At 61.3% G+C, this 15,327-nt stretch overlaps 1 protein-coding gene across 3 annotated transcripts in view; it reads right to left on the bottom strand.

Annotated features, from left to right (window-relative positions):
* Window positions 1-1,516: 1,516 nt before the first annotated feature.
* LOC100483563 (refilin-A) overlaps window positions 1,517-15,327 on the bottom strand; it is a 14,026-nt gene continuing 215 nt past the window's right edge. The window contains exons 2-4 of one of the 3 annotated variants that reach the window (XM_034639660.1): window positions 14,994-15,176; window positions 3,469-3,578; window positions 1,517-1,860 (exon numbers count right to left, since the gene is read on the bottom strand). In XM_034639660.1, coding sequence (XP_034495551.1) covers window positions 1,533-1,860; window positions 3,469-3,578; window positions 14,994-15,173 — 618 coding nt within the window. In that variant the 5' untranslated portion in view covers window positions 15,174-15,176 and the 3' untranslated portion in view covers window positions 1,517-1,532. Of the gene's footprint in view, window positions 1,861-3,468; window positions 3,579-4,324; window positions 4,427-14,993; window positions 15,201-15,327 lie in introns of those variants that run through there. The other 2 variants (XM_034639659.1, XM_034639661.1) reach the window with 2 other exon arrangements.

Genomic DNA, 15,327 nt, shown 5'->3' on the forward strand with positions numbered 1-15,327 from the left:
GCTGGGGGCTGTCAGTGCAGGGGGCTGAGATGCGGGTCACAAAGCAGTTGGGTACCCAAAATGCAGATTCCCAGGCCCCCCCGGAACCACCCCCACACCCAAGTCCCATGGTGGGGCCTGGGTCTCTGCATTTATTCACCAGCTCTTGGTGAAGCCGTGGGCACTGAGGCTAAGGGGGTGGGGCACAGGGTTCTGAGCCCTCGGAGCACCTCCCTGTTCCCTGTGAGCAGAGAGGCTGAGGGGAGGCAGGGTTCCCCGAAGCCAAGGCTGGGTGGGAAGAAGAGGGGGTGGCCATGGAGCACAGGGGCCTGTGAAAACCTGCCCCCCGGCCCCGTGGGATCTGAGGGGCTCAGAAACAGAGGAGGGAGCCTCTTCAGGTTTGCACAGTTTATTAAGATAGTCAAGTTCTTAAGTTATTTCTTTGTTAACCGGACCGTGGCAAACACGTGCTGTCTGTGCAGCTTTATAAAAATATATCAGGCACTTTGCCTCTCTTGGGCGTGAGCTCGCAGTTGCTTCTCCTGCCCCATGTGGGGCTAAAGCCCCAGAACCTTTCTATCCAGCCCCGTTGTGGGGGATGACGAAGGGAGCGGCGGGGCAGCCCCCTACCTGCTGGGTCCGTTCAGGCCGCACTGGGGGGTCTTGGGGCACCAGTCTGGGGCGGCACCAGCCCGTGGCCCCTGGCTTGTCCTGGCATCAGACACAAGGGGAGCCCTGCGGCCTGTGTGGCATCACCACATGGTCTGTCTCTAAGCCGACAGCTGAGCGGGGACCCTCCTCGCACAGGTGATGACAGACGTTCCGAGAGCTTCAATGCCTCCCCTTGGCACCTGGCGCGAAGGCTCCGGGGTGAGTCCTGCTTCTGCTGGGGTTGCGCGGACAGAGGTTAGCAGGGATGCCCTGGGGCGAGGGTCCGGCCGCAGAGCTCAGAGGCCTCCACTTAGGCGGACTGTGCCCCAAATCGTCGTCCCTGGGGCACAGGACACGGAACCGCCCAGGCAAGGTCTTTACCAGCACGACCCTTGGCTTCTGCCGCTGGCCTGTGCCCAGCCTCCCAGCTCAACAGCCACCAGGGGTCGCTCAGCCTGGGCCTCCAGCCGAGCTGCGCGCAGGTGAAGGGCCCACTTTGGAGACATCTCTTCCCAGGGGTGTGGGTGTCTGGGTGGCACCCTCTTCCCTTGCACAGGGCCTGGGAGCCAGGGCACCAGCCCTGAACAGACAGGGTGGCCAGGGTCTCGAGCTGCAGCGGCCCTCGGGCCAAGGCTGCTCTGGGCTCCAAGGGCGCACCACAGATGCTCGCCTTCCTCTCCCCCGCCAGGACCCTGGGGTGGGCCGCCACCTCCCGCATCTTCGGGGGGCCGGGCCCGCGCCACCTTGCCCATTTACGTGCTAATAAAACAGATGTCTTTATGGAGTGCGCCTCCCCACTGCCCTCCCGCCCCGGCTCCAGGCTGAGCCACGGAGTCCGTCCTCGGCCCCCCCCGCCCCCCCCCCGTCCAAGGTCCCTGGTGGAGGGGGTCGGCCCTGCCCCGTCAGAGCGCCGAGGGCCCCGGGAGGCGGGGGTGCTCGCACAGCTGGAGCTGCACGCTGGAGGTGAACCAGCGGCGAGGCCGGCCCAGGCTGCAGTGCAGGGTGGTCCGGAAGGTGCTCCTGGCGTGCTTGGGGAAGATGATGGTGGTGCTGCGGAAGCGCAGGGCGCGGGGCCGAGGCTCCAGGGTCAGCTGGCTGCGGTAGTTGCGCCACGTGCAGTTGGGCGCCGCCACGATCGTCTCGCTATAGGCTGTGACCGTGGGCACGGGCGTGTAGAGGACATTGTCCCGGAAGCGCTTCTCCGAGGCATACTTGACCTCTGAGTTGCAGCTGGGGAGGGTGGGGGTAGGCAGGGTGAGCCCAGGATGGGGGCCCCCCACTGCCCACCCGCGCCGTCTGGGGGGGGTCCGTGAACGTGGGAAGGGCCCCCCTCACCACTGAACACAATGGCCTGGGCTCTTCCAAAAAGTCAGGGTCAAAGGGCAAAGGGAGTGTGCCCGCTTGCAAGACACTAAAGACGTGGGACTCAGTGCGACTCGTGACTCGGGCTGGCTCGTGAGTTGGGCTAAGAATCTGCCGTGAAAGGGCATGGGAGACAAGGGACGGAATCTGCGGCAGGGATGCGGGTGGTGGTGTCATTATGTGAGAGGATGTTCCTGCTGTCGGGAAGGGCGCCAGAGTATCGGGGCTGAAGGTCGGGATGCCACCAACGGCCTCTCTCCAATGGCTCAGAAAAAAAGATTCATTTACGTAGGAGAGAGCGAGCGTCCCGACGTCCAGGCGAAGAGGACAAAGTGTAAAGAGCCGTGATCTTTTCAACGGGCACACGGGCCTCCTTGTGCTCTCCCTGACACTCCTCCCTAAGCTTGAGGTCTCCCCAAAAGTAGCTTCAGCACCTCTAGGGGCGTGACCCCCCATATGAGCGAGCAGCTGCTCCGTGCCCCGCCGCTCTGCTTCCAGAACTCCAGAAAACCAAACGGCCAGCCAAAGCTCCGGGAGGGCGGGGACTGTACCCGCCTCGCCCCCCATCGCAGCCCCACAGATGGTCGGTTCATGAAGGGACTCAGAGGGAGTCGAGACGGCTCTCCTCCGTCCACGTGGGGGCGGCTGGTCGTCTCCGTCCACATTTAACTAACGGGGGCTCTTTGGGAAGAACGAAGTGTAAAGCAGAGCCGTCTGTCTCCTGAGACCATGTCCAGAGCTGGGGGGCAGGAGGCAGTGGGTCTCCGTGACAGGCCCAGGCTGACGTGGACAGCTCTATCCCAGGGGTCCTGTGGCTATGCGGGCAGGACCTGTGGCCCCTGGACTCCACCTTCTGGAATCCTGATCCCCAGAAGCCCTCCCAGGAGGGCAAACCAATGCAGGAAATTTCCTGGGGGGTCACCTTCACCCAGAAATCCAGGTGCACCTAAGATGACCCGCACGCGGGAGTGGCCCTACTACGCCTGCGGCCAAGGACACCTCAGTAGAAAAAGGAGACACGACAGTCCCAGCTCTGTGTTCATGTGACCCCTGCCAAACGCTGGGCAGAAAGGGGGTCCCCTGCTGCCTGTGTGGGGCTGGGTCACGGATCCCGGCACGTCTGGCGGGACTGGAGGGAGGGAGGGAGCTATGGAGTGTGTATGCGCTGACCGTTGTGCACACCTTCTGGAAGGCTGGATTAAAATAAAAGCCAGATTTGGGTAGAAGGGCAGTGGGGACATGGCCCGGTGCAGACCCGGAGCACGGGAGGGAGACAGAGAAGGTCCCCTCAGGTCAGCGTCTCTTAGAATCAGGTCACCGCTGGCAAAGACACGGTCTTGCCTCCTCAGGGAGCAGCCCCCAGAGGGCTTCCCCGAACGCGGGGAGCCTACTGGGCCCACAGCCTGGCCCCCCTTCCCCATGGGGGGTCGGGACCAGCACCGGCCGCACCCCCACCCTCCCAGCAGACCCACTCACCGGATCTCGTGCGTGGGCTCTGGGTGCACCTCAATGCTCTCCCCAAAGAACACAGGCAGCATCCGGGGCCTCATCTCAAGCGCTGGGGAATTCGGGGGGAGGCCAGGGGGCTATAGGGAGAGCCACAGACACGGGGTTACACAGCCCTTCGGCCCTGTGGCCCCAGCTCCCCACTGGGTACAAGAGGGCTGCCCCACATCCTTCCAGCCCTGGCTTGGTCTGGAAGCCTGCTTCGTGGGGTCCATCAAGAAGCCCACCCACTAGCCTGCCCCCCAGTTCCCAGACACCTCAATGTGGGGACGTGGTAAGGGCCTCTCCCTGCAACCCCCAGCCCACACTACGCCCTGGGAGCCGGCCCGGAGCCCTGGAGCACTGGGACCCCGAGCTCAAGGCCCCCAAGATGCCCCCATGCTGACGTGGGCAGTCGGGAGCTCTGTGAGAGGCTCAAACCTTTGCTCCTGACCTTGCCTGGAGTCGCCTGTGGCTGAGGGCGGAGAGCCCCCCCCAGCCTGTGTCTGTGCCCCGTCCGCCGGGAGGAAGGGGACACAGTGGTGCGAACATCCTCAGGCAGTGGCTGACACCTGACCCAGGAAAGGACCAGGAGCCGCTCCTTCTGAGACCAGCCCTCAGCCCTGCCTGCTGGGTCACCTCCAGCATGGCCAGTGGGGCTCGTTACTACTACCCGCCCACCAGCCGCGAGTGCCTGCTCTCTGCCTTCCACTCGTGTGGTGAGGACCACACTTCCGGCCCCACTGTGGGGGAGCGCCGAGGGGGAGGGGCACGTGGCCGGCGCCGGTGACACGTGTCACCTCTGGGCCCAGGGTCTCACGCCAGGGTGAGGTCCTGCATCGCTAACCTTTCCATCTGGGGTGACGTTCAAGACGGTGGCCTCTTCGCCAGCCTGACACCCTCAGTTCTCTGAAAGGCAGATGGCCCGGGTCTCAACGTCATGGTCAGCCCACGACGAACGTGGAGTGCGAGCCAGAAGGAAACCTGCTTCCGGTACAACACCACTGCCATCCGGGGATGTCTGTGACACGGCGTCACCTCGAGTGCCTAGCCCGTGCTCATACAGCAGGTGTCCCGCGCTGGGCCACCCGCCAGCCTGCCTCCGCCGTTACTCCACGTGCCCACAGCGAGTGCTCAGTGAGCTCAGCAGACATGGCGCTGGGCCTTTCATTCCGTTCATTCACTGACCCCGTGTGCCCTACTGGGATCCACACTGTGGTTGCCACAGTGAACAGAGGAGATGGTCTCCTTGCTCCTCGGAGCTGGCTGCCTGAAACCTCCACTACCCTTCAAATGACCCCTCAAGCAGACCAGAATTCCAACCGTGGTGACAGCTGTAATCCCCAGGGTTGGCGGGGGCGGGGGGAGGGTGGCAATGGATCATCAGGAAATCCAGAAGGGCTCCCCTGTGGAAGTGCCCCTTGAAATGTGATCTGAAGGGTGAAGAGTCCCTAACTCTGGCCCCACAGGCCATAGGGCCTGCACTTTAACGTGTCCTGGAACCCCACCCTATCAGGCCCCTGAGGGGTCACCTCAGCCCCAGACAGCACCCTGACCCCAGCCCTGCCTCCCCTGCTCCACCTGCTGAGGCCCGCCAGGCCATGGGAGACAGACGACGCCGAGCTCCCCAGAAGCCCCTCCATCACTGCCCACTCCACAGCCCCTGTGGGGCCGCCTGCCGCCTACACTTCCTATGTGCTTCGTCTGGAACCGACTCAGCCTCCTTTCTCCTTCAGCACCGTCTCAGCCCCGCCGTAGACAGGCCTGTCCCCAAAGTCTGGGCTCACCTGTGAATCACGCTCCTACACCTTCCATTTAGGGGAAGTTTCTCCACGCCTGTCCCGCAATCCCCACGCGCGGGGGACACTGCTCTCGGGCTGCCCTGTCCCGGCCAGTAGCCACCGGATGCCTGGGGTGACTGCAGTGCCGCCGGATTACCACTAAACAAACGACAGATTCCACGCGGCACTTCAAGGGCTCAGCAGCCGCATGAAGTCGCGGTTCCAGGACCGTCAGGGCCGATCTCGAACATTCCCGCTATCGCAGGAGCTGCTCCCTTGGACGTTCTCGTTTTACCCATTTTGTGGAGGGTCCTGGTAGGCACGCGCAAGGGCTCAGCATCGGGGCCAGCCCCCACCCCCTGGATCCGACAAGAGGACGAATCGCAGGCTCAGACCAAGCCCTGCCTGCTGACGACCTGCGAGTTCCCGTACCGCCCCTCCCCGCCCAGCTCCTCCCGGGGCTCGCCTAGGTGAGGGTAAATCCCTGCAGCCCGGCGTTCTGAGCTCCCCGCACAGGCACTGCCCCGGGCGCTCTCCTTGCGGTCCCTCGTCCGACCGCAGGACAGCTGCTACCAGCATCCCCGTGTTACAGATGCTGACACAGAGGCCCAGAGTGACCAAGAATTTGCTTGAGGCCACACGGCTAGGAAGAGGCAGGACTAGGATTCGAACCCTGGGGTTTCAGGGTCCGTGCCCTCAACTCCCACTCCTCGGCTCCCTCTCACACACATGGGACTGGCCTCTGCCCACGTGTCCCTTACGCCCTCGGCCGCACATCCGCTGCCTCTGTGCCACGGCTCATGCTGCTTCCTGCACCGGGAACGTCCTTCTGGTTCCTTCTCACCTGGTCCAGGGCTGTGACCCCTACGTGTGTCTCTCACCCCCAGACAAGGAGCTCCCTAAGGTTCAGGACCTGATGGGCTGTCTAACCCAGGCCCGGGCACCTCACAGCGCCTGCGCGGTTGAGAGGCGAGAACTCTCACGTGCATAGAAGCCCCCACTGACTCGTTACCCGGGGCCGGGGCCGGGGCCGGGCCCAAGCCTGTCTGGGGTCAGCCTGTGGACAGGATCCCCCGCAGCACCTCCCCAGCCACAGGGTCCCCAGAACAAGAGCCAAGGGCCACAGGGAGAAAGCATACAAGGCTGGGAGGAGGAGGAGGTCCCCCAAAGCCCCCAGTAGCTGTCCTCAAGGTGGCCCCATGTCTCGCTGGCATTTACAGAGTGAGTGTCCCACAAAGGGCCAACGGCTGTCCCCTTCCTGGGCGTGGCAGGCGGAGTAATGTCCCAAAGATGAGCGCACCCTAATCCCCGGGACTGTGAGGTGGTTAGGTTAGGGATCTTGCGATGCAGAGGGGAACCTGGACTAGCCGGTGGCCTGGCGTGATCTCAGGCGTCCTTATCCAAGGGAGGCACGGGGTTGGGGTCAGACTGAAGATGCTGTACTGGAGCCTTAGGATGGGGGAAGGGGCCACAAGCCAAGGGATGGAGGAAGCTTCTAGAAGGTGAAAAAGACAAGGAACGATTCTCCCCTTGACCCTCCAGAAAGGAACACAGCCTTGCCAAAACCCTTGATTTTTAGCCTATAAGACCCCTTTCAGACGGCTGACTTTTGGAACTGTGAGATAATCAATGTGTATTGCTTTAAGCTACTCGGGGGCAGTCTGTCACAGCAGCGCTAGGAAGCCATCCATGCGCTGGCTGACTCGGGGCAGACAACCCTTCTCTCTGGCCAGCAGCCTCCTGGTCTCCGAGGCTGGTGACAGGTCACAGTGCCTGCAAATGCATGGGGCAGTGCGGGGGATGGAGTAAGCACCGTATAAAAACTGGCTTGTGTTAGGAGTCCTTCTTCATGTGAAGGTCCAAGGGAGGGGAGTCCTCCCTGGAGAGCAGCATACCCCACAACCTTGTGAGCTTTGAGACAACACTGCCAGAAGCAAGCACACACTTTCAGGAGACTGAATTTAAAGAGGTAGGAGGGCAGTAACAAGATTTAAGCACTTCGGCATCCTCCATGGCTCATCGGGCACACCAACTGACCCCACCTATAAACCTCCATGATTTGATGTTTATCGAAATAATGCTCTCTTCCCAAAGGCATTACCTAAAGAGTGGCATTTCCCCAAAGGTGTACGTGTGTTTGCAGAGCACCTACTGTTTGCTGAGCACCTGCTGTGGGCTGAACACCTACTGTATGCCAGACCCCGTGTGGGTGGGAGGAGGCACAGTGCCTCCCAGGGCGCCTCTTGTTCAAGAGGGCATGACACTGGCTACAGAAGAAAGCAGAGAATGATGCAGGCATGTGAGGGGATGTGAGCATGGGTGCTAAGGTTTCTGGAGATGTTTCTTCTGTTCACATCGGTGGGACAGCTGGAGAGAGAGAGAGGAAGCCTGATGCCGGTTTTCATCACCCCACCCTGCTCTCCCCTAATAACTCCCAAGCTAGGGAGCAGGGAGGGCAGCTCTGAGGGGAGAGCCTTCCGTGCTGTCGCAGAGCTGAGCGACACCATTCCCCTGGGGTCGACCCAGGATAAAGAAACTGCCAGACCTCCTGGTACCTCCCCGAGCGCCCCGTGGGAGCAGCCCCATTCCGGCCGGATCTCGCTCCCTGACTGGCTGCCAGGAGGGGAGACAAGACTCACTTCACAGGCTGGGCCGGGAAGCCGGAGCTCTGGGCACCGTTTTCCAAAGGGCCCCAGTGGAAAAACATCTAAAATCTACCCAGACTGGAAGTGCTGTGCAAGAGATATGAGAAGCCAGGGAAAACCCAGACACAGGCTGGCATCCAGCGGGCCTGGGTGGCGAGACAGCTCCGGAAGTCACCGCCAAGGCCCCAGGACAGCCCTGCAGGGCTCCAGGGACAGGCGCAGGGGAAGACGGCGGCGGCCGCACGGCGCTCGGCCTCCCCGCAGCCACCGGCACATCCGGAAGCTCAGAGCTGAGTCTTTCTGGATGCAGGGTTATTTTAACATCAAAATGGCAGTGCCAGCCCCATGGAACCCAGCCAGCCTAGAGAGTGGGCAAGGGAAGTGCCTCTCACAGCCAAGAAAGCACACCGCTGGCCCTGGAAGGAGGACTTTCCAACCGCCCTGGAACAGACGCTCCTCCAAGACTGGGTCACATTCTGATGGAGGTCACCGGGATGGGGGCTGGCGGGGCGGGGGAGGGGGGCTCGCACACCCAGGGGACCCACTTCCGCTGCACCTGCTACACCAGCCACGGGCCTACCTGGAGCAAAGACTGCCCCCAGACAGCCCACCACCCTCACCCACCCCCAGATCTTTCCTCTTGATGCCCGGATTTTTGTTCCGTCCTAAAGAGAACCCTCCGGAGCTGCTCAGCCACCTGTAAATAAGGCTGTGCCATTTGTGAGGCCTACCCCATGGGGCTGGCCAGTGACCTAGGGGGGTTCGGATCCCCTTGCAGCTCTGGGAAGCAGGGGCAGGGGAGGAACGAGCGAGGTCCACGCACAGACGAGCTGAGACCACCCCCCAGGCCCCTTAGATGCTGCCCTCTGCACCCCGGATAGAGGGACCCAGCTGGGAGGGCCCTGTTGTAGTCTGGGGGAGCAGGCCGGCTCTCTGGTCTCCTGGGCAGGCCGGGGGTGGGGTGAGGGCCCAGGGCCGGCCCCAGAGGGAGCGGGATCCGGAGTCCCCACCCGCCTCGGCCAGTGATTCATGGGCCTTCCCCAAGAGGCGCCAAGGCGAGGATAAACACGCTCTGGCTGGAAGTACAGAAACGGGGCTTCGGAGCGCCCCCTCCTGGCGGCGGTACAGGGCACGGCCCACAGGACGGCAAAGAAAGATAACTGCCCCATCTCGTGAGAGCTCCGTGCCATGTGGGGGACAGCCCAGCGGCGTCTGGGCCCAAGCCGGGGGGACACACAGCGGCCATGAGCTCTCCGTTCCGTCAGGGAGCAACCAGCCCCATCCATGGAGGGTGTGGAACAGGAGGAGGCGTCCAGAGCCCCTGCTGCTCCTGTAGAGAGAGACCGAACCCCAGGGAGACCCCCTGACATGGCGAGAGGTGTCCTGGCCACAGTCACGTGCAACCCCCCGCAATGGCTAGAATGGCCTTTTCTCCAGGTCACTGAGCTCAGCGGCTGGCGGTGGCTTCGGTGGCTTTGGTGGCTTTTGTCGCTATCCGAATTAAACTCGATTATCTTCCATGAGCATTTGGGATTTGCTGACCACGACCTTCACCCGTGAGGAAAGTGATCCAAGGAGGAGACATTCAAGAGCTCCCACTCTTCTTACAATAGGGCCTGGGGCCATGGGACAAATCCCAGGGCAGTGGGGAAGGGGTTCCATAGGCTCACTGCTCTCCCCCAACACGGCCCCACCGTGGAGCTGAACGGGCCTGGCGGGGGGAGCCCAGACCTCGCACGGAGCAGGCCACTCCCTGGAGAGCCACAAAGTGTCACGGGCCCAGCACACACTCCAAAGGCCTGAGGTCTGACACCCAAAGCAGGAGAACTAAGCAAACACCAACACCAGTTTGGAGGCAGGGCTCCTTGCGACAGGCGGCCAGACAGACTCAAGCCAGCGGGACAGAGGGTGGCAGGTTGGTCTGTGTGCGCCCCAAAGGACACAACCTATTTGGAAATAGGGTCTTTGCAAATATGAGGTCCTACTGGATATGGCTGGGCCCTAAATCCAATGACTAGTGTTCCTGTAAGTGGGGAAACTGTGGGACACATGCAGGTTAGACAGCCACATGAGGACGGGGCAGAGACTGGACACCAAGGGTTGCCAGCCACCACCAGAAGCTAGAACAGACCCACGGGATGGAGTTACCCCTAGAGCCTTTGGAGGGAGTGTGGCCCCCCTGACGCCTTGACTTCAGACTCCTGGCTCCAGAACTGAGAGAAGGAATGTCTGTCGTTTTAAGCCCCCCAGTCTGTGACTTGGCTGCACAGCCCCCATGGAGCTCGTGCAGGCACCTGTGAGGCTCTGCCAGCCAATGAAAGCGGTTTTCCCAGGAAGGTGGTTCCTGCTTGCTCCCTGCTGGGGAGCACCTGGGGGGAGGGGGCCTATTGTCTTCCTTCCAGGGGAAAGCTACAGCCAGAGCTTCTCAGACCGGTGAGCTGAGCGCACCACTGAGACGTGGGGCTGCCGGAGACTTTGCTGGAGGCCGATTCATCTGGGGTTCAGCAGACAAGGGCTGAATGGAGGTGCTCTTCCTCCCGTCCCTCCTCCCAACCTCCCTTTCTTGGCCTGACACACCTGGCTCTCTTCCACCTGAGCTTGCTCAGACACCCTCACTAGTCAGGGGCACACGGATGAGCCTGCGAGGGGGCCATGGGGACTGACCTCTGTCTCCTCAGGCTGTCTGTCCGTTCATCCACCCATCTGTCCGTTTGTCCATCCATCCATGGATTCATTCCTCTGTCCTTCTGTATTTCCATCCTTCCCAACTCCGGGCACTAACTCCCGAAATCCCTACCTCCCTCTGTGACCATTGGTATCACCCTTGTGGTCTAGAAACAGAACTGAGAAACTCCAGGACTGCTGGCGGGGAGGGGGAGCCGTGACAGCCAAGCCCCCAGGAGGCAGCGGTGACGTGTTCTCAAAGGGCTGGGCAGCCCTGGGAGATTTCCCAGGATGGGGCAGAGACCCCTCACCCCCCACCGCTGGTTCCACCTATGCCCGGCCCACACGGCTCCTCCCAGAATCCGGGTCCAGGGAGCCGCACCTCATCTTTAGGGGGATTCTCAGGCGTGCCGCTCAGAAGTCCATTCAACATAGAAGCAGTCCCAGGAGCCCAGATGGGGTGACAGGAGCCATGCGTGAGGGAGCCCAGACTGCTGGCTATGGGTGGAGCCTGGGGCAAGAGAACCCCATCTCCACATCTGAGTGGGTATCAGCCCAGCCCGTCACCCCCAGCCACCACGACCCAGTGGGCAGAGTCCCTCCTCTGCCACAGACACAGCTCTGTCCACGTCTCCCGCACCCCTGTGATGGCTGTTCTCTCAGACACGTGGCCTGAGACCCCAAATGCTGTTTGTGGCCTCCCTGAGGGCCAGTTCCCTGCCCTGCCCATGTTTAATGGTCTCTGCTGCACACACCCCTCTCCCTCACAGGCAGCCTGTCCCTCTCCGTCCCCAGAGCTCGGCCGGGCAGGCCTGGGAGGGGGGAGGGAGGACATTGGGGGTCTGCTCGACCTCAAGCTGGCAGCCCTGGCCCCAGGAGCTCGCAGGCGGCATGGACGGATGGCGTGTGTCTTGCTCACACTGTGTCCCTCGCCGGGTCTGGTTCGAGCATTTGTGGGGTGAGTGCAGCTGACAGGCGAGCCCTCCTGGCCCACGAGCAGCCTTGGCTGTCCCTCTGTCCTGCAGGAGAGCAGGGCGCCCACATGGGGCCAGGCCCACACACACCCCCTTCCTCGCGGCATCTCTCTCAATCAAGTCTGACTTGGGTCTCTAACTTGAGGGGCTGTAGGGGCTCAGTCTGCCTTTTGAAAGATAGAAATAAAATAGTCACAAGTACATTTTTAAAAGACCAAATGGAAATTTACTTTCTGGCCTCAGCTTGGCCCACAAGTCCCTGCTCTGGCCTCTGCCGGCCTCCTCACGGCTCCTCGAACACACCTGTCTTGCTCCCACCTCAGGACCTGTGCACTTGCCATCCTCTGGGACTGGCACACACTTCAGCCCTAGAACCATCACGTTCACACCCTCACTTTGTTCTGGTTTCTGCTAACACCGCTTTCCTGACCACCCTGGCTTCGACATTCCACCCTTACCCGGCCTTTTAAGAACACTGACCAAGCCACCAGGTATGGGGTCACATTTAGGTTGGTGACTCTGTCTCTCCCACTAGAACACCAGTTCCATGAGGGCAGGAACCCTGAACATCTTGTAAGTGCTATGTCGCCCACAGTCCAAAACAGCACACAGCACACAGTAGGTGCTCAGTTAAGTCCTCGAACGACTGATTCCTACCTCATCATCTGATTTGGGAATCACCAGGAACATGACTCTCTTTGCCCCAAAGAGTGAGCAAGGAAATCCCATGGTCAAGGCGGGGTGGGGAGGTGCATTCACACCCAGCCTGGCCCCAGTGCCTCTGCTGGCTTGGGCGGGGGCAGTCCCGCAGCCAGCCAGACAGCCCACGTCGACGGGGCATTGTGCCGACTGTGGGTGAGCCTCCTCACACAAAGCAAGGGGTGGGGACGGGACCTCTTTGATGAAATGAAGCGTGAGCAAATTTAACGCTCGTGTCCAGCATAGTGAGCAGGGGGACAAGCTGGTGAGGATCTCACCCGCAGGGACTGGGCACAGCACTCACTGCTCACGCCCCTGCCTGGGGCAGCAGCGCCCGGGGAACTGGGTGTCAGAACAGCCCGTGCAAACCAGGCTGACACCAAGACCCGTAAGGCCTGGTGCAGGGCAGCAAGGCGACCCCAGAGGAAACCAGGCCCCGCTTGCCACCAGCCTCTGCTTGGATATTTGAACCGATCAGCTCCAAGACGTGCGATGGGTTTCTGTCTGTTTCCCCACAGACGGGCAAGATGGGCGGATAACCTGCCGACGTCTGCACCTGGAAAGCATTCTCGGTGAGTCAGCAGGCAGCAGGGTGCTGTTAAACATCGGAGCTCACCAGGAGGTGGGGTGCCCTGTGGGTTAGGTGGGCGGGGCCCCAGCTGCAGCCCTCCCCCCCCAAGAGGTTGCCCTTGGCAACCATTTCCTCTCTTTTTATTAAAAGCAGCATCTCAAAGCCCCATACATTCACAGGCATTTTGTTTTTCAACTTAAAAAAATAATAAACCCACACAAGGTAGTTAATTAGCTATAGAGTAAAAAGTAGGATAATAGAAGGTTTAAGCGTAGAGACTCCGGATCTAAATTCCCTGGGTTCCATCCCAGCAAGACCACTTACCAACAACCGGGTGACCTTGGGTAAGTCGCTAACCCCTGCTTCAGCTTGGCCTTCCGGAAAATGGGGTAGTAATGGGGGTGCTGCTTACTTCACTGAGATATTGTGGAAAGCAAATGAGCCAGTGTACGTCTAGGGGTTAGGAGAGCTTCTGGCCCCGGGGGGAAGGGCTATCTAAACACCAGATAGCATTACCTGTGCGGAAATAGCCCCAGGTTTTGCCTTCAAGCCAAATCAAAAGATCAGGGACAGCCCAGTTCCATACCTGGCAGCTAGTTAGCAAGGAAGGGGGAAAAAATAAAATCAACCAGAACAGCCAAGACAAGGAAGCCAGGCACACAGTTCTTATGGCTGCCCTGGCTGACCTGGCTGGCCTGGCTGGCAGAGAAAGCTTCCAGAAAACCCTCTTTAAGGAGGACTCTAGGTCATCCAAAAAATAAAGGGGAAGACTGGCTCCCTGTCCCTTTCTAAGTTCCGTCCTGTTGGACACCGGATTTACTCCCAACGTGCACAGCCCACATACCCTCGGAGCAGCTGCTCCAAGTGCGAGCCCCTCTTGCAGGAAAGCTGGGCGTTCATGCTGCAAACAGCCTCTGTCACCCCTGCAAGTCCTCAATGCCTCCCCCCAGCCCCCAGCCCAGTGCTCAAATTCACCACATGATTTGGGTCCAAGATAATAGTTCCCAAGCTGGGCTGCGCACCAGAATCATTTGGGGAGGCTTTTAAAATCCTGGTGCATGGGTCACAGTCTCTACCAATGAAATGTGGATGTCTGCTGGGAGGTGGGCCTGGGTATTGTTCAAAGAAATCTCCGAGAGATGCCAACGCCCAATCAAGTCTAGGGCTCACCGGACTAGGGAGCAAGGGAGGCACAAGTGAAATTCAGGCTGTGAGGCTTGAGGCAAGGCAAGGGTTCCTTCCTGCTGTTGGGAGGATTTTCAGCTGAGGGGAGGCATTGTGTGCCCTGTGAGGTACCGGGCGAGCATCGCTGGGGCCCCAGGAAAGCGGAGTCGGGCTGGAGCTGGGCCAGCACATACACTTGGCAGAAAAGATGTTAAGACGTGCAGAGAGCAGGCAGGAATGGGGGGGAAATGCCACTGGGATCATTAGCAACCTCCCAATTTCATCTTGTCATTTCTCAAGTCGGGAAGGTACAGGATCCCACCCGCTTTGCTCCAGCCTGCCAGGGGCCACCCCGGCTCGGCCCAGCCGCCAAGCTGGGTGCCCACCCAAATCCACATGAAGGCCTTACTAAGTGGGGGAGGGGGTGTTGGGGAGAAAACTCTTGAGTCTCCTGCCCTGGGGTTCCAGCCTCCCCCAGGCACGCCTCAGCTCCACGTCAACATCCCTCAACATCCAGAGAAGGAAGGGTTACTGTCTGGGTTTGGTTTTTTTAAAAAATTATTTAAAAAGGGGAGGGGGGAGCTTTCACGCTGGCAGAGCCGGGAACGGTAAACAGGGACCAGGGTCAGGAGAGAAGGGACCCGGCTACGGATGTCTTCAACATGCTTCGTCCTGGGGTTCCAAGCCACCCAGTCCGGAGAGAACTTTGGTAATTCCGGACGTGTTCCTCACCCCCTAGTCCTTCAGGGCTGACAACAAGACAATGGCTCGGTAGGGAGGCCCACCGCCAGGGAGAGGTCTCCAGGTCCCGGGGTCAGGCCGGCCTCCTCCACCTCCGTGCCCCGGCCCCTCCTCGGGGAGCACCGCTGTCCCCGGACCCCCTTCTGGGCCCCGCAGTTGGGGGTGCGGGAGGAAGCCCGTGCCGGCTTCCGAGGCACCGCATCTGGGGGCGCGGCGAGAGCCGCCCCTCGCCCCTGGCTGGCCCCTACCCGCGTTCTGCGCGAAGGCGCGCGCTTACCGCTCTGGCCTCTCCGGGTCCGGGGTGCTCCGAGGAGGCGCCGGCGCCCCCCGCGCGGGCGTCGAGGATGCCGGGCGCCAGCGAGTAGAAGGGCGGGCTGGGGCTGGGGCTGGGGGGCAGCCCGGAGTCGGGGCTGTCCAGCAAGCCCTCCCGGCTCTTCTCCTTGAGGCTCTCCTCCATGCCCTGCAGATGCAGGTGGCCCACCATGTCTGGGGGGAGAGGGGCGCGGGCCCCCGCCTCCTCGGGGGGCTCCTCCACCGCGCTCCGGGGCCCTGGCCGGGCGGCGGGCCGAGGGCTGCGCGCCTGGGACTCGCGGGCAGAGCCGAGCGGCGGC

The sequence above is a fragment of the Ailuropoda melanoleuca genome, chromosome 12, assembly GCF_002007445.2.
Source record: "Ailuropoda melanoleuca isolate Jingjing chromosome 12, ASM200744v2, whole genome shotgun sequence".
NCBI lineage: Eukaryota > Metazoa > Chordata > Mammalia > Carnivora > Ursidae > Ailuropoda > Ailuropoda melanoleuca.